The 13,862-nt window shown below is 38.9% G+C and overlaps 1 protein-coding gene across 1 annotated transcript; it reads left to right on the top strand.

Moving 5' to 3' along the window:
• Positions 1-258: 258 nt before the first annotated feature.
• Positions 259-10,141, top strand: LOC144048749 (uncharacterized). Its single transcript, XM_077561022.1, has 15 exons — positions 259-322; positions 402-564; positions 709-901; positions 992-1,084; positions 1,996-2,040; positions 2,173-2,229; positions 2,845-2,898; positions 3,053-3,130; positions 3,753-3,806; positions 3,960-4,046; positions 4,298-4,406; positions 4,666-6,687; positions 7,530-7,685; positions 7,801-7,854; positions 8,204-10,141. The coding sequence occupies exons 2-15, from the start codon at positions 518-520 to the stop codon at positions 8,464-8,466; spliced, it is 3,312 nt and encodes a 1,103-aa protein (XP_077417148.1). The 5' UTR covers positions 259-322; positions 402-517; the 3' UTR covers positions 8,467-10,141.
• Positions 10,142-13,862: the final 3,721 nt, after the last annotated feature.

A 13,862-nucleotide genomic window follows, 5' to 3' on the forward strand; every position in this document is an offset into this window, starting at 1 on the left:
AATGAGCGAGCTTGAGCATTTTCACGTATTGACAATTCCGAGGTGACGTCATCTCTTATTGAAAAGCATTAGACTTTGGATCGTTGTAGTTTGATTTGTGAGGATTATTTTGATTTTAAAATATGAGATGTTTATATTATTGTTTATAACAATCATTTCATTTTTAGAATCTTTACTTTTTCTTTGGGTACAGAGGCTCTTGATTTAAAGAAAAACATGCCAAGGCGAAGGTGTTTGAATCCCAAAAAAGAAGCAATGCTTTATATCGATACCGGAAGAGACAAACATGGACTTGATGTGAAATACATCAGTGAATTCAAAGGTAAGATACATCTCACAATAACAGTTAACTAAAAAGTCAATCTTCCACCTGACTTCATTATTATTTTTGTCATTACTAGGGAGAGGGGTCTTTGCTTGTGCTTCTTTTGAAAAAGGAGACTTCCTGCTAGAATATCGTGGTGCACTTCTAAGCAAACAAGAATGTGAGAGGAGACAGAGATTGTACCATGACAAAATGAAAGCATTCATGTTTGAGTTTCGCTTTGACGGAAGAACTTGGTGGTGCGTATTAAGTCCATGCTCCATTTAATTAGTCCATATTAAAAGTCCATAATTTGTTTAGATTCATTAGCTTTGAGTCAAAACCCGAATCAACACTACCAAGTTCTAACTATATAATATTAATAATTGGTTTTCTATTTGAAGTGTTGATGCAGCAACAGAGGATGGGTCACTAGGAAGACTGGTCAATGATGACCACATCAACCCAAATTCCACAATGAAGTATTTAAATGTGCAAGGAAAGCCCCATCTGTGTTTATTTGCGACACGGGACATTGACACAGGAGAGGAGATTACATATAATTATGGCGACTCTGACTGGCCATGGAGAAGCAAGGTATCATATCAGAATGTGATGAGTGGTTAGTGATCTGAAAATCAGTATTGACTGAATTAAACTCATGATGTTTGTCAATTTAAACCTCAGGAATCTGGCCAACAAAACACATCCACATCCAAGCTCACCATAGAGGAAACTACATCTACAGCGCCCACAGATGCTCGGAAACCTTTTCAAGAGGTAAATCATGTACACTCTTTTAGTGCTCTTTTACAGTCCATACGCTATTTACAGGTTAGGGTTGTCACAATACTAAAATTTCAAACTCAATATCGATACCCAGGAAAATACTTGATACTTAATACCATTCAATACCATACCAAAAGATATACTAATCCTAAAATAACAAAAATAAATAGGACAATCACTTTTTCACATGCAAATAAATAATTTAAACAAATGAAAGAATATGCCATATTAAAAAATGCCACTTTATTCTATGAATGACTGTCTGAGCCTGTCGTATCACTGGTCTGAATTTTCTTTGTGGTTGGAAGTTTTTTTTTTTTGTTTTTTTTAAAGACAAGCATGTCAATGTGCTCCTGTGCACTTCATGGCTTGCATATGAGCCCTGAATTTACTAAAAATGAGGCACAACTTGAAGCAGCAATGCACACTAAGCTAACTGTGAGGCCGTGGCTAATGGATAATAATAAAACAACAGTCACTTACTGAGCATAAGTCTAACCGTGGTAGCCAGCTAACGGCTGATAACAAAACAAGGCATCTGGCTTTTTCTTGTCCACCAAAACTGGCACGTTTAGCCCTCCTGCCACCACACTGGCCATACTAAGCAGCTGTAAAACATAACTGAACAAGCAAGGTTGCAGTGTGGGCTCTCCTGGGTGCGGGAGCCTATCTGCCGAGGCAGTGATGCTAGTGGAGTGTGCACGGCTGACGCTGCAGTATTGATAAAGTGATATTGTATCCGGATATGATGTGTTTGAAAAGTATCGATACTTTTGACAACCCTATTAAAAGTACACAACGGGATTGTTAATTGGATTTTAGCGCCACCTTTAACTCTTAAAAAACAGACAGTTTACCACTCATCCATGTCTGTGTTTGTTTCCTTCCTGTCTCTTTTGCAGCATTCTGACGCAGAGAAGTCTGCCCAACCCTCCGGAGTTGAACAGGTACATGTAGTTGTTTAATAGATTTCAACGCCATCTGGCAGTTAAAAACTGTATGCATATTTCTGCACTTTCAGTGAATTTGTAATCAAACATCATTTCTGTGCGTATTGTCTCTGTATTTTTCTCTTTCAGTCCATGATGGAGACAAGGCACTCCTCAATGAGTTTGAGCCAGAATAGTTCTCAAAAGGTAAATTACTTTATCACTAATGGGTGTCATTTAGCATCCAACTACAATAATTGTTTGCAGTGCTCAATCAAGTCACCAGTAATATTTTAGTGTACAGAAAAACTTATTGAAGGCTTGATCATATTTTGAATAGACCGAGTGTGTGTGTGTGTGTGTTATCACCTGGATTTATTGTGTATTGGACTGACACATTTCGTGATAGTATGTTCAAGTTTTAAGTCACAACCTCATCCATAGGTTTGAATGTGTGTTGTGTCCAAGTATGGCATAGACTGACACTGGCATACGCTGACTTTTGTCGAGAAAGCATTTGCTGTAGAAGTTGAGTCGCACTCACCTACTTGTGTGTGTGTGTTCACATAATCTCATGGTTTAGAGGGACATTTAACCTCATTGTATCTTTAAGTCTCACAGTCACCCAATGTCACCTTTCTGTGGAGTTGAATCACTATACATACAGTATATCAATATACTTGGTAGGCTGTTGTTTAAATGACCTAACATAAACTCAGTGTTTCTTGATCCTGCATCACTCTGAATCAGCAACGTAATGTAAAGCGTTGTCTCAATGAAGGTATGTCTATGTTTAATGTTTACTTCCTGTCTCTTTTGCAGCATTCTGATGCAGAGAGGTCAACCCAACCCTCAGAGGTTGAAAATATTGAACAGGTACATGTGGTTGTTAAATGGATATCAATGCCATCTGGCAATTAAAAACTGTCAAAGTTTACTGCTCATGCATATTTCTGCAACTTGAAACAAATTTGTAATCAAACAGTTTGATGGGACCTGTGTGTATTGCCTCTGTATTTTTCTCTTTAAGTCCATGATGGAGACAAGGCACTCCTCAATGAGTTTGAGCCAGAATGACCTGAGTCCACCGCACAATAGTTCTCAAAAGGTAAATTACTTTATCACTATTGGGTGTCATTTAGCATCCAACTACAGTAATTGTTTGCAGTGCTCAATCAAGTCACCAGTAATATTTTAGTGTACAGAAAAACTTATTGAAGGCTTGATAATATTTTGAATAGACCGAGTGTGTGTGTGTGTGTTATCACCTAGATTTATTATGTATTGGACTGACACATTTCGTGATAGTATGTTCAAGTTTTAAGTCACAACCTCATCCATAGGTTTGAATGTGTGTTGTGTCCAAGTATGGCATAGACTGACACTGGCATACACTGACTTTTGCCGAGAAAGCATTTGCTATAGAAGTGGAGTCGCACTCACCTACTTGTGTGTGTGTGTGTGTGTTCACATAATCATATGGTTTAGAGGGACATTTAACCTCATTGTATCTTTAAGTCTCACAGTCACCCACTTTCACCTATCTGTGGATTAGAATCACTATACATACAGTATATCAATATACTTGGTAGGCTGTTGTTTTTGAAATGACCTAACATAAACTCAATGTTTCTTGATCCTGCATCACTCTGAATCAGCAATGTGATGTAAAGCGTTGTCTTTATGAAGGTCTGTCTATGTTTAATGTTTCCTTCCTGTCTCTTTTGCAGCATTCCGACACAAAGAGGTCAGCCCAACCCTTAGAGGTTGAAGATATTGAACAGGTATACGTGGTTGTTAAATGAATTTCAACGCCATCTGGCAATTAAAAACTGTCAAAGTTTGGCGCTCATGCATATTTCTGCAACTTCAGTGAATTTGTAGTAATCAAACTGTCTGATTACACCTGTGTGTATTGTCTCTGTATTTTTTTTCAGTACATGATGGAGACAAGTGACTCCACATTGACCTTGTGCCAGGGTGACCTGAGTCCAGAACTTGAGCCACAGACCAGTTCTCAAAAGGTAAATTACTTCATCTCTAATGAGTGTTATTTAAAGTCCAATTACAGTTAACGTTCAACAATTGTTTCCTGTGCATGTCAAGTCATCAGCAATATTTTTGTGCTCTGAGAAACTTCATTGGATGCTTGATAATTGAAGTCAGTTTGTACATATTTGTTCATCTAAGTTTTTTTTTTGTTGCTAGCAATCCCACATGCTTAATAAATATTTTGCCAACACTTTCTAAATAAATTACCCCCTACCCTCCCCAGGACTGTTGGAAACACCTTCTTGAGGTCTCAACACTGTCAGCCTTTGATAAGTGTGTTCTATGCTTGGGACCTATATCTTCTTTTACATGGACTGGATACAGATGCAAAGGTAAACCATATATTGATAGCATTGCTTTGAGTCCAAATTTAGACGATACAGCCAGAAACCAAACAAATGATGCAAATGGCAACCGAACAGTTGTCTGCATTGTGGACATGATGTAACGATTTAATTACTGGCAACTCTTCTTACACAATATAAAATACAGCACTGATTGGTACAGAGAAGAAAATTGTTTAAAGAAGTTATGTTGTAACTGTAACTGGCACTGTTTGTTTGACCCAACATTTTCTAACTCTGTTCACAGCATGTTCAAGAGTCTGGCATCTGTCCTGCTACAGACGGAAGCAAGGAGACGATGAAATATTAGACTCGGATGAGGAGCAGAACTCTGGAAGTGAATATGTCCCTGATTCAGATGATGATTCAGATTCAAGCATGACTTTGGTGCCTAATCAGTCTAAAGTGCGACAGAGGGAAGGAATACCAGCCTTACCCACTAACAACTCTAACAGTTTGGACACACATTTTCCAAATGAAGCTGGCACATCAAAATGTTTGCCCACAGATGTCATTGCTGGCGAAACGTCAGATTCAGAAATTTCTAGCAAAGACTCATCAAATAAGCATGTGAAGAACAAAGATAAAAAATCTCTAGAACATCTTAATTTGACCAATAGAAATTACTGTTTTGTTTGTGGTAAGCCACAAAGCAGACTGACTCGCCACCTGAAAGTACACATGTCTCACCCAGAAGTTGCATATGCATTTTACCTCCCTGATCACTCTCAGGAGCGCAAGACTTTGTTTGAAAAAATGCGAAACAGAGGAAACTTTCAACATAACACTGCCATACTCCAAGGTGAAAATGGACAATTAAAAGTGAAAAGGAGGCCAAAATCTACTGCAGTGGCTGGAAACTTTGTGCATTGTATGCACTGCCAGGGCTTATACGTACGCAAAGATCTGTGGAGACATGTCCGAAGATGTCCCTTAAGGCCAGAAAATTGCAATCTGGATAAACAAGCTGGAAGAGCCAGAGTTCTGTGTTTAGCTACAGCCCAAGATACCGTATTCAGTCAACACTTCTCGAGTGGAATGTGGAAGGTTCTTAGCACAATGAAGACGGATGAGATTGGCCTTGCTGTACGAAATGACCTATCTATTGTTCATTTGGCCCAGTCCCTGTACAATAAACATGGTCAAGATCCCACAAAGTACGAACATATTCGACAAAAGCTCCGAGAAGTGGGACGACTGCTGGTATGTCTGCGAGCAAACTTCTCTGTACACAGCCTGGAGGAAGCCATAAAGCCCTCAAACTTTCAAACAGTTGTTCAAGCAGTGAAGCAAGTTGCTGGATTTGACGAAGAAAGCCTCTCCTACCATACACCAAGCCTGGCTTTGAAATTGGGGCACACACTAAACAAAATCTGCGACATCATTCATTGTCGTGCACTAATGGCAGAAGATGCAACACTGGTGAAGGAAACTGAAACATTTAGGAAACTATATACCTCCAAGTGGTGTGAGTTGATTTCCCACAAAGCTCTGAGCACACTGAGCAGTGCCAAGTATAATAAGCCACCAACACTGCCCTTTACGGAGGATGTCCAGGTACTTCACCAGTACCTTCAGAAGACTGCTGACAGTGCTGTTAGTAACTTGGTAGAGGAAGCAACACCGAAAAACTATGCTGAGCTTGCGAAACTTACTTTAGCACAAATAATTGTTTTTAATCGGAGACGCGCTGGAGAAGTTTCAAAAATGCTCAGCAAAGGTTTTAATGAGAGAGACAGCACAAAGCTGCACAAAGATGTTGCCTTGGGTCTTTCTCAGCTCGAGCAAAGGTTGTGCAACTATTTCACCAGAGTAGAACTTGTTGGGAAAAGAGAGCGAAAGGTGGTGGTTCTTCTTGCACCATCTACGGTAGAAGCGCTGTCACTTCTAACCAATAAAAGGAAGGAGTGTGGTGTCCCAGATGAGAATATTTTTCTATTTGGAAGACCCAAAACTTTAACATACTACAGAGGATGTGATTGCTTGCGTATTTACGCAAGCCTGTGTGGAGCTAAACAGCCAGAGCTCCTCAGATCTACACAACTTAGAAAACATGTCGCCACACTCACACAGATACTGAATTTGAAAAAAAATGAACTTGACCAGGTTGCAGATTTCCTGGGGCATGATATCAGAGTCCATAGGGATTTCTATAGGTTGCCGGTCCCAACCATGCAGTTGGCCAAGATCTCAAAACTGCTCTTATCCATAGAAAAAGGAGAGCTTTCTGGTCTACAGGGTAAATCTCTGGATGAAATTGAAATTGAAGGTGAGTGTTCAGAATGTCAGATGATGTCCTGTTTATCAGGGGTGGGAAAATATGGGTACCTCAAGATTCGATTCGCTTTAGATGCATCATTAGTACATTTGCTTACATTTCATAGCTAATGTAAACCACTGGTACGTTTTTAAAACAATTGCAGAACTCAAGGAAAAGCAAAGATTTATATTTCACACTGACTTTTATTAAAGTGGCAAGGCAACCTGGTTTACAATAGTGTGTCAGCGTTTGCTGTAACAAATGTTTAACTTCTCCCAGTGCAATATGCAGAAGATGACAGTGTTTTTTTTAAAAAATTTATATAAACTTTAAAAATCTATTTTTAATACCGGTAACTCTGAATCGAAGCAGAATTTTTTTTTATACAACGATTGATGCATAAAAAAAAACAATTATCGCTCTCACCCCTAAGGAGTGGCATCCTTTCCATCTTGCATCTGTTACAGCTTACAGCTAGTTTTTCTATAGCAAATGCAACGTATTTATCTAAATAGCATCACATTATCTGCTTTAAACTTGTACACAGTACAACATAATGTTGGTGTTTAATCAGTCAACAAGGTCACCTATGCTGAAATGTGAGGAAATGTTTGCCATTGAAATTTATGACTAGAAAACTTTTTTTTTAATGTTCTGTATGCCTCCCTAACTCCCTCCAGGATAGTTTGGAGTAATTTTAGATTATCATCAGTGTTGATACAAAATTTAGTATTTGGTGGAGGAATTTAAGAGATTGTGTGTACATTATTAAATTGGCAGAACAATTCTAAAACTTGAGGCCTTGGGGTCTGATGTCTCACTGATCTTTTCTTATGACTATCTTTTTCTAGATAACTTATCATTCAGTGAGAATGAAAATAATGATGGCAGTGACTCAGAGGGCAGCGACACAGAGGTCGGAGGACCACTTTGTGAAGATGGCAAAGACCTGGATCCAGCCTCAGACTCTACGATCCTTGAGCAGGAACAGAACTCTGGTGGCCACGGTAGGTTCTCTGTCTACTTTACAAATTTTCTCTCAGCAGACGGGGCAACAAAGGCCGCCCGGTATCAGTATTTGTTGATGAGACAATTTTCACACGTCGTTTTTGTTTTTACCAGATAAGCTGTCACATGTGACGTCTACAGTAGGAGACACAGTCCCTTCAACTGGCGGTAAGACAAGCTTTAGGGTCTTTGGATTATGTTATGAAAATATGCAATGATGTAAGGCCTCCTGAGCAATGAAATGAGCTAAAAAAAAAAACATAAAATAAAGTCACGTAACTGCTTAAGACTAGATGCAGTCGGTAATGGTCTTTTCTTTTGCCATCCTGCAGCCACACAATAGCCTGCATTAGGCCATAAATAATGGCTGTGGAGAGTACTATCTACTTCCTGTTTTTGTGTTGCAGCCACTGTAATTGACAAATAATCTGTGACATTAGTTAGACTTACCTTCTGATTGTTCAAGTATCTGTAAATATATATATATATATGTATTTTTTGTTTTGTTTACTTACAGTCCTCTCAGGAAAAGACGATGCTGATCAAGAAAGTGAGGGAAGGAGACAGCCAAAGAAAATGTGGAGCAAAGCCGAGGTCGCTGCAGTGATGCGACATTTTGGAAGCCACATAAAAAAAGGAAAACTTGCCTCCAAAGTTGAATGCAGCCAGTGTAAGCGGGCAGAAGACCCTGTGCTGTCACAACGGACTGTACAGAATATTAGAGACTTTGTGAGAAACCGAATAACCACAGCCAAAAGGCAGGCCCAGAAGAGACGGTAAACCCATTTGCTGGTATCTCACTAAGCAACGAATGCTTGCGAACATAGAGAATTTGGGGTTTTTGTCGGGATTCATAAAAGGTTGCAGAAATGTTCAGTTTTCACTTGTCAGTATTTCCTGTTGCAAAGTTTTTTTTAACATGTTCAGACAGTTTTTCACTTTCTGCAAGCATCTTCTGAAACCTTATATGAACCGTGACAAAAAAAACAACAAATTTGCTATTTACCCAAGCATTCATCACTCAGTGAGATACCAGCATGAGAGTTTCATTTAAAACTAAATTCTGGGAACTTTTTATTTATGTATTTAATTATATTTTCACTTAATGCTTCAGACACTAAGAACTCCCTGCACTTTTTCTCTTAGAAATTAAAACGAAAATCTTAAGGGAGATCTGAAGTATATGCCACAAAGGAGGTGGGACTAGGTCACACACACGCTGTTTCTGGTTACTGTTGCAACATAAGGGTGGAAGTGCGAGTATGGGGCACGGCCTATATGGCGCTACAATAACTGGTATCAGCGTAGGTGTGTGACTTACGGAAGTTGCAAGTCCCGCTTTCCCCGTGGCATATACCCCATTTACTTGCCTAATTTTCAATTGACCTTAACACAAGCTAATGACCCTGGCAGCACCCAGCACTTTTTGTTAGCAAATAGCCCAATTTGTTTTAAAACTTAATGTTTAAAATTAAACTAAAAGCCTTTAACAAATTTGAAAGTTATAAACATGCTTAATAGCATTTCAACATTTAAAAAAATATTAATTTTGACCCCATTTTTTTCTTTTGCTACAAATGAATATCAGCTCCAAATGTGGTTATTGGCCTCTTTGACTACAAATAATCAGTATGGTGTCGGCACTGTCTATCACTACTACTATAAACTCTATATTGGAATATTAAACTACAAGGCTCTGGATTTTCAGTAGGATAAAAATGGAACACCAACACGTAGTGCGTAGTGGCTCGGAACACCTTGATTAGAAAGGACTTTGTAGAAAACCGTGTACAGTGTCTAGACCAGTCATACTTGTTAATAAAACATCTGTGTTTACTTTAATTTAGATTGCGTTTGTATGTTTTTACGTTTGTGATATTACAGCTTGGTTAGTGTGGGGTTGCTAATTTCTGAGGTTTAAAGGAGCCTGTGTCATTAAATAGACACTTTCCTACATTCTTTGTGCAGTTGCGTCTTAATTTGTGTGGCTGCAAATGTGAGGTAATTGCCTTTTTAAAGTCTCAATAATGTTGATGCTCATTACTGTCGTATTTTTTGTATTAGTCATGAAGAAACACTTACAGGGGTGAATTCATCATCCATCTATATCCAATTGCTCTCTTTTGGTTCTGTTCACCTAATGCATAGTGGTGTCAGGTGGTGTATTTATGTTAATTTTGGGTGGTGGGGGGCGTGACTACCTTGTCCCTTTAAAGTCACCTTAATCCTGTTTTGTCCTTGTAAACCACAATTCAAGTGTCGTCCCAAACCACCATTTTGTCAGGTCTGATATCTCAGGTTGTTAACCTCTTTTCTAAGCTCTGAAGGGTGCTAAATTCTTCTCAATTTTTTTGAAGTGATTTAGCCTTACTCCCATCATTCTAAACCCTTTTAAAAGGTGTGTCAACTTAAATCACCACCGGGCCTGTTTCTGAAATTTGTCAGTCTATACCATATAAACAGGTATGCGTGTGTGTGTGTGTGTGTGTGTGACAATCTTGTGTCATCTTTATACACAGTTCTTTAGATTCAGCCCCGCCTATGCTCTCCTTTGAACCTCTACAAAAAACAATACTTCCTGACCAGAGTCTTTGATGTAGAGAGATTCTGGTCCCTATACATTTTTATGGCAGGAAGAGTTGAGGAGTAGAGCGCTCAGTCGCTCAACGTCCCCCCGCTAAATAAACAGGAACCTTTTGGTCCCCTTTTGCTGTTCCAGGAACAGAGAGGGGACTTCAAATAAAGATGAGATCAAAAGCAATCCTTATCACACCCTTTCCTAAACATCTGGTGTGGGTTAACATAGTAATATCTACTTCTACACATGTATAACTAAATTGAAACAGTTAAAATCTAAATTGAAACAGTTAAATCTAAATTGAAACAGTTAAATGTCAACAGAGGCTTACCTTGCTTTCTTTATAGGCGTTACACATTGCTCGGCAGAGAACCAACTGCCATTCTATGTCACTACGCATGGAATGCGTTGTAACAACAATATAATAACAATGGTGAAGGAATATTTTGATTACTATATTAAGTGTAATCTTTGCGTGTCTAAAATAATTGTATTCAGGATCTGATGAAGAAGATTTCTTGCAAGAATTTATTTAGAAGCTTCTAAAGACACAGTCAGGACATCCACATCTGAATGCAACGTGGAGTAAGTGTGCAAGTGTGTGACAATTTACAGAACATCGACTCATTTATACTCAAAAGATAAAAGGTTCCTCTTCCCCTCCTAAGTTGATTAAAGGACAGACATGTCGACTCCTAGTGACCAAATGTGTGATGTTATTAGTAAAGACATTTACATACAGTTCCCCTTCTTGACTGGGGGAACAAATGCAATTAGGACCTAACACCAGACTTTTAGACTCCAATGACAAAAGGCTCTGATAACATCATGCACATTCCTATCTTCAATAGCTTTGAGGGTGAGAGGATAAAATAAAGTTCACAAAATCATTATTCCACTGCATTCTATTAAACACTCATGATTATATCACATTGTTATGCCTATAAGTAAATTCAAAAACAGTAAAACATCAAATTGAAAATATTAAATGTCTTCAGTCCTACCATTGAACTTCTATAAGTTCAAAAACCGGACATTTAATCCCACAATAGTCGAGAGAGAAAGTCCAGCGCGAATCTTGATCGTCGCAAAAATGAAGCAATGTTTATGTGTGGAGTTCAGAAAATAAGAATAGCAGGTGAGAGAGAGAGAGAGAAAGATAGAGGGGCTTAGCAATCAAAATTCAGTTTGATTCATTAAAAAATTCGGTAGAAGGGGCATAATAAATGTGAGGCATAACACTATGTGATGTGGTTAAGTGTCACGACGCAATAGCAGATGTGTCCGTCCCTCGAAGCCATCTCCTGATGAAGGTCTTGTTGAATGAAAAGTGCGTTCGACAGTTGGTCAATTTTTTTTTTAAAAAAGAGGCGTTTGTCAGCCTCTTTCCGAACCCTGGCTCACTGCCAGAGATCACAGGAAAGGTCACGGGACTTCATTCCCAGTGTGACTCAATCCGTGCCCAGGGAAAAGGCACTCCAATGAATCTTCTTTCCTCCGCGTATTTGGGCAGCTTGTCAGGTAGACACTGGAACCGGGTGTGGTGGGAACCGTTAGATGGCTCCAATTGGTGTGGGCGCAGATCAGCAGCTTAGTCAACCCCCTCGGTCGGTTTCAATTGATGTGATTTGATGAGCCTGGGACCTCGTGGCTCACATGCGGTGGATGTGGCCCCCACCATTATGATCAGCAAACCAATCTGTGTGCAAAATCATTTTCATTTAGTCACTCATAACATACATAGTCTTCATTCTTTACTTTGAAAAGAGCACCTGGTTTTTTGTTAGCAAATGATAATTGTTTCTATATCTTATGAAGTTTTGTTTTTTCAAATGGGTTTGTCTGATCCAATATTCCTAGGAAACCCTTATGATGGTAGATAATGATTAATCAAATATTTTACCATGATATTTACTGTTGTAGATTTAGCATAAAAAAAGAACAAACAAACAAATGCAATTAGGACCTAACCCCAGACTTTTAGACTCCAATGACAAAAGGCTCTGATAACATCATGCACATTCCTATCTTCAATAGCTTTGAGGGTGAGAGGATAAAATAAAGTTCACAAAATCATTATTCCACTGTATTCTATTAAACACTCATGATTATATCACATTGTTATGCCTATAAGTAAATTCAAAAACAGTAAAACATCAAATTGAAAATATTAAATGTCTTCAATGGCGGCGTACGTCCAAATAAAGTTTTTACAAAATGTATTAAAGGGATAGTTCGGATTTTTGGACATGAATCTGTATGGCATCCTCACCTTCTGTGGTGTGCAATCAGCACTGACTTACCCCTTACAGCATTTTATGACACAAGTTCTGGTCCAGTTTTGGTCGAGAGGAAAGTAGTCCGGCAAGTTGGCTGCGGTGACGGAAATAAAGCGTTTTTCTTCTAAAAACAATTTGTGTTCAAAAGAAGGGAACATTTGCATCACAAAACTTCACATTAGAAGAAAGTCCGACTCCATTACTGCCGGGCACTATTTTTCTGTTCGTAACACTGTGCGGCACGCTGCATACTGCTGATAGACGCGCCTTCCGCCGTAAGAATAACTTCGAAAATTCACAACATGTCTGACTACGATACTGACGAAGAAGAAAATGCTTTTAGTGCTGAGCCAAGGGGGTATTTTTATGAACCCGAATATGCTGATGCCGAAATTTGTCAGATGGAGTTACAATGGGCAGAGAGTGAGAGGAGGGATCAAGAATTGGTACATGATGTTGGAGCCTTCGCCTTGAGAGAACGGGTGACTGAAAAATGGTGGTGCACTTGCAGAAGGGGAGTGCTACTGTTGCCATGAATGGGATCTTATCATGCCACATACTGTATACAAAACCTTTTGATTGATGAGGCCAGCGCAGCAGCTTCTGTCTGCATCACAAAACACAATGACTTTCCTGCACTCCTGAACGCGGGTGTTCTGCGGACCTTTTTCAACATTCCTAAAATAAACTGAAAGAAGCGTTCCAGGCCAGCTGAGCCAGATAGTCAGCTGTCTTTAGAGTAAGTATTGACTCCTCTCTTACAACCTCATACTGTACAAGTGATGAATTATGAAGTTACTTATTAGGGCATACTGTATTCATGTGTTCATGTAATAGGCTACTACTATAGGTCTATACATCAGGCATTGAAGGACTCTGAATTATCAGAATCTATTGCATAAGTTACAATGGAGATACAATGCTTTATTATTTTGTATTCTCAAGTTATTTTTGTTGTTATATCAGGTATACACTCTATTATTTACAATTGTGTTGTTTCCATTTCAGACAGTACAGGCTGGTTGCCTATCGCATCGTGAAGCTTGGTCCAGGCAACAGGAGAGTTCTTCCCTCATTTGTGGTGGAGCTAATAAGAAAAACATATCCATCACCAAATGTACAATACGCAGGGTTCAAAGAATCAGAGGATGCACTGCAATTGTTTTAGATGTTTAAAACAGAAAAGTTTAATTGTACATTTTTAAAGTTTGTTATATTAGTATATACAAAACACACACAGAATTCGGTTCTGTTCAATACAACGAAAGTTACGACTGTAACTGCGGTTCTATGAGTCCCGGACGACTGCCCGATGGCGG

This window comes from Vanacampus margaritifer, chromosome 3 (genome assembly GCF_051991255.1).
Source record: "Vanacampus margaritifer isolate UIUO_Vmar chromosome 3, RoL_Vmar_1.0, whole genome shotgun sequence".
NCBI classification, from domain to species: domain Eukaryota; kingdom Metazoa; phylum Chordata; class Actinopteri; order Syngnathiformes; family Syngnathidae; genus Vanacampus; species Vanacampus margaritifer.

What these genes read in the sequence shown, in the direction of transcription:
- LOC144048749 (XM_077561022.1), top strand. Translation starts at nt 518, where the DNA reads ATGAAAGCATTCATGTTTGAGTTTCGCTTTGACGGAAGAACTTGGTG. An exon ending in CGCACAATAGTTCTCAAAAG is followed by an intron (nt 3,131 to 3,752) that starts GTAAATTACTTT and finishes TCTCTTTTGCAG; the next exon opens with CATTCCGACACAAAGAGGTC. An exon ending in GGATGAAATTGAAATTGAAG is followed by an intron (nt 6,688 to 7,529) that starts GTGAGTGTTCAG and finishes ATCTTTTTCTAG; the next exon opens with ATAACTTATCATTCAGTGAG.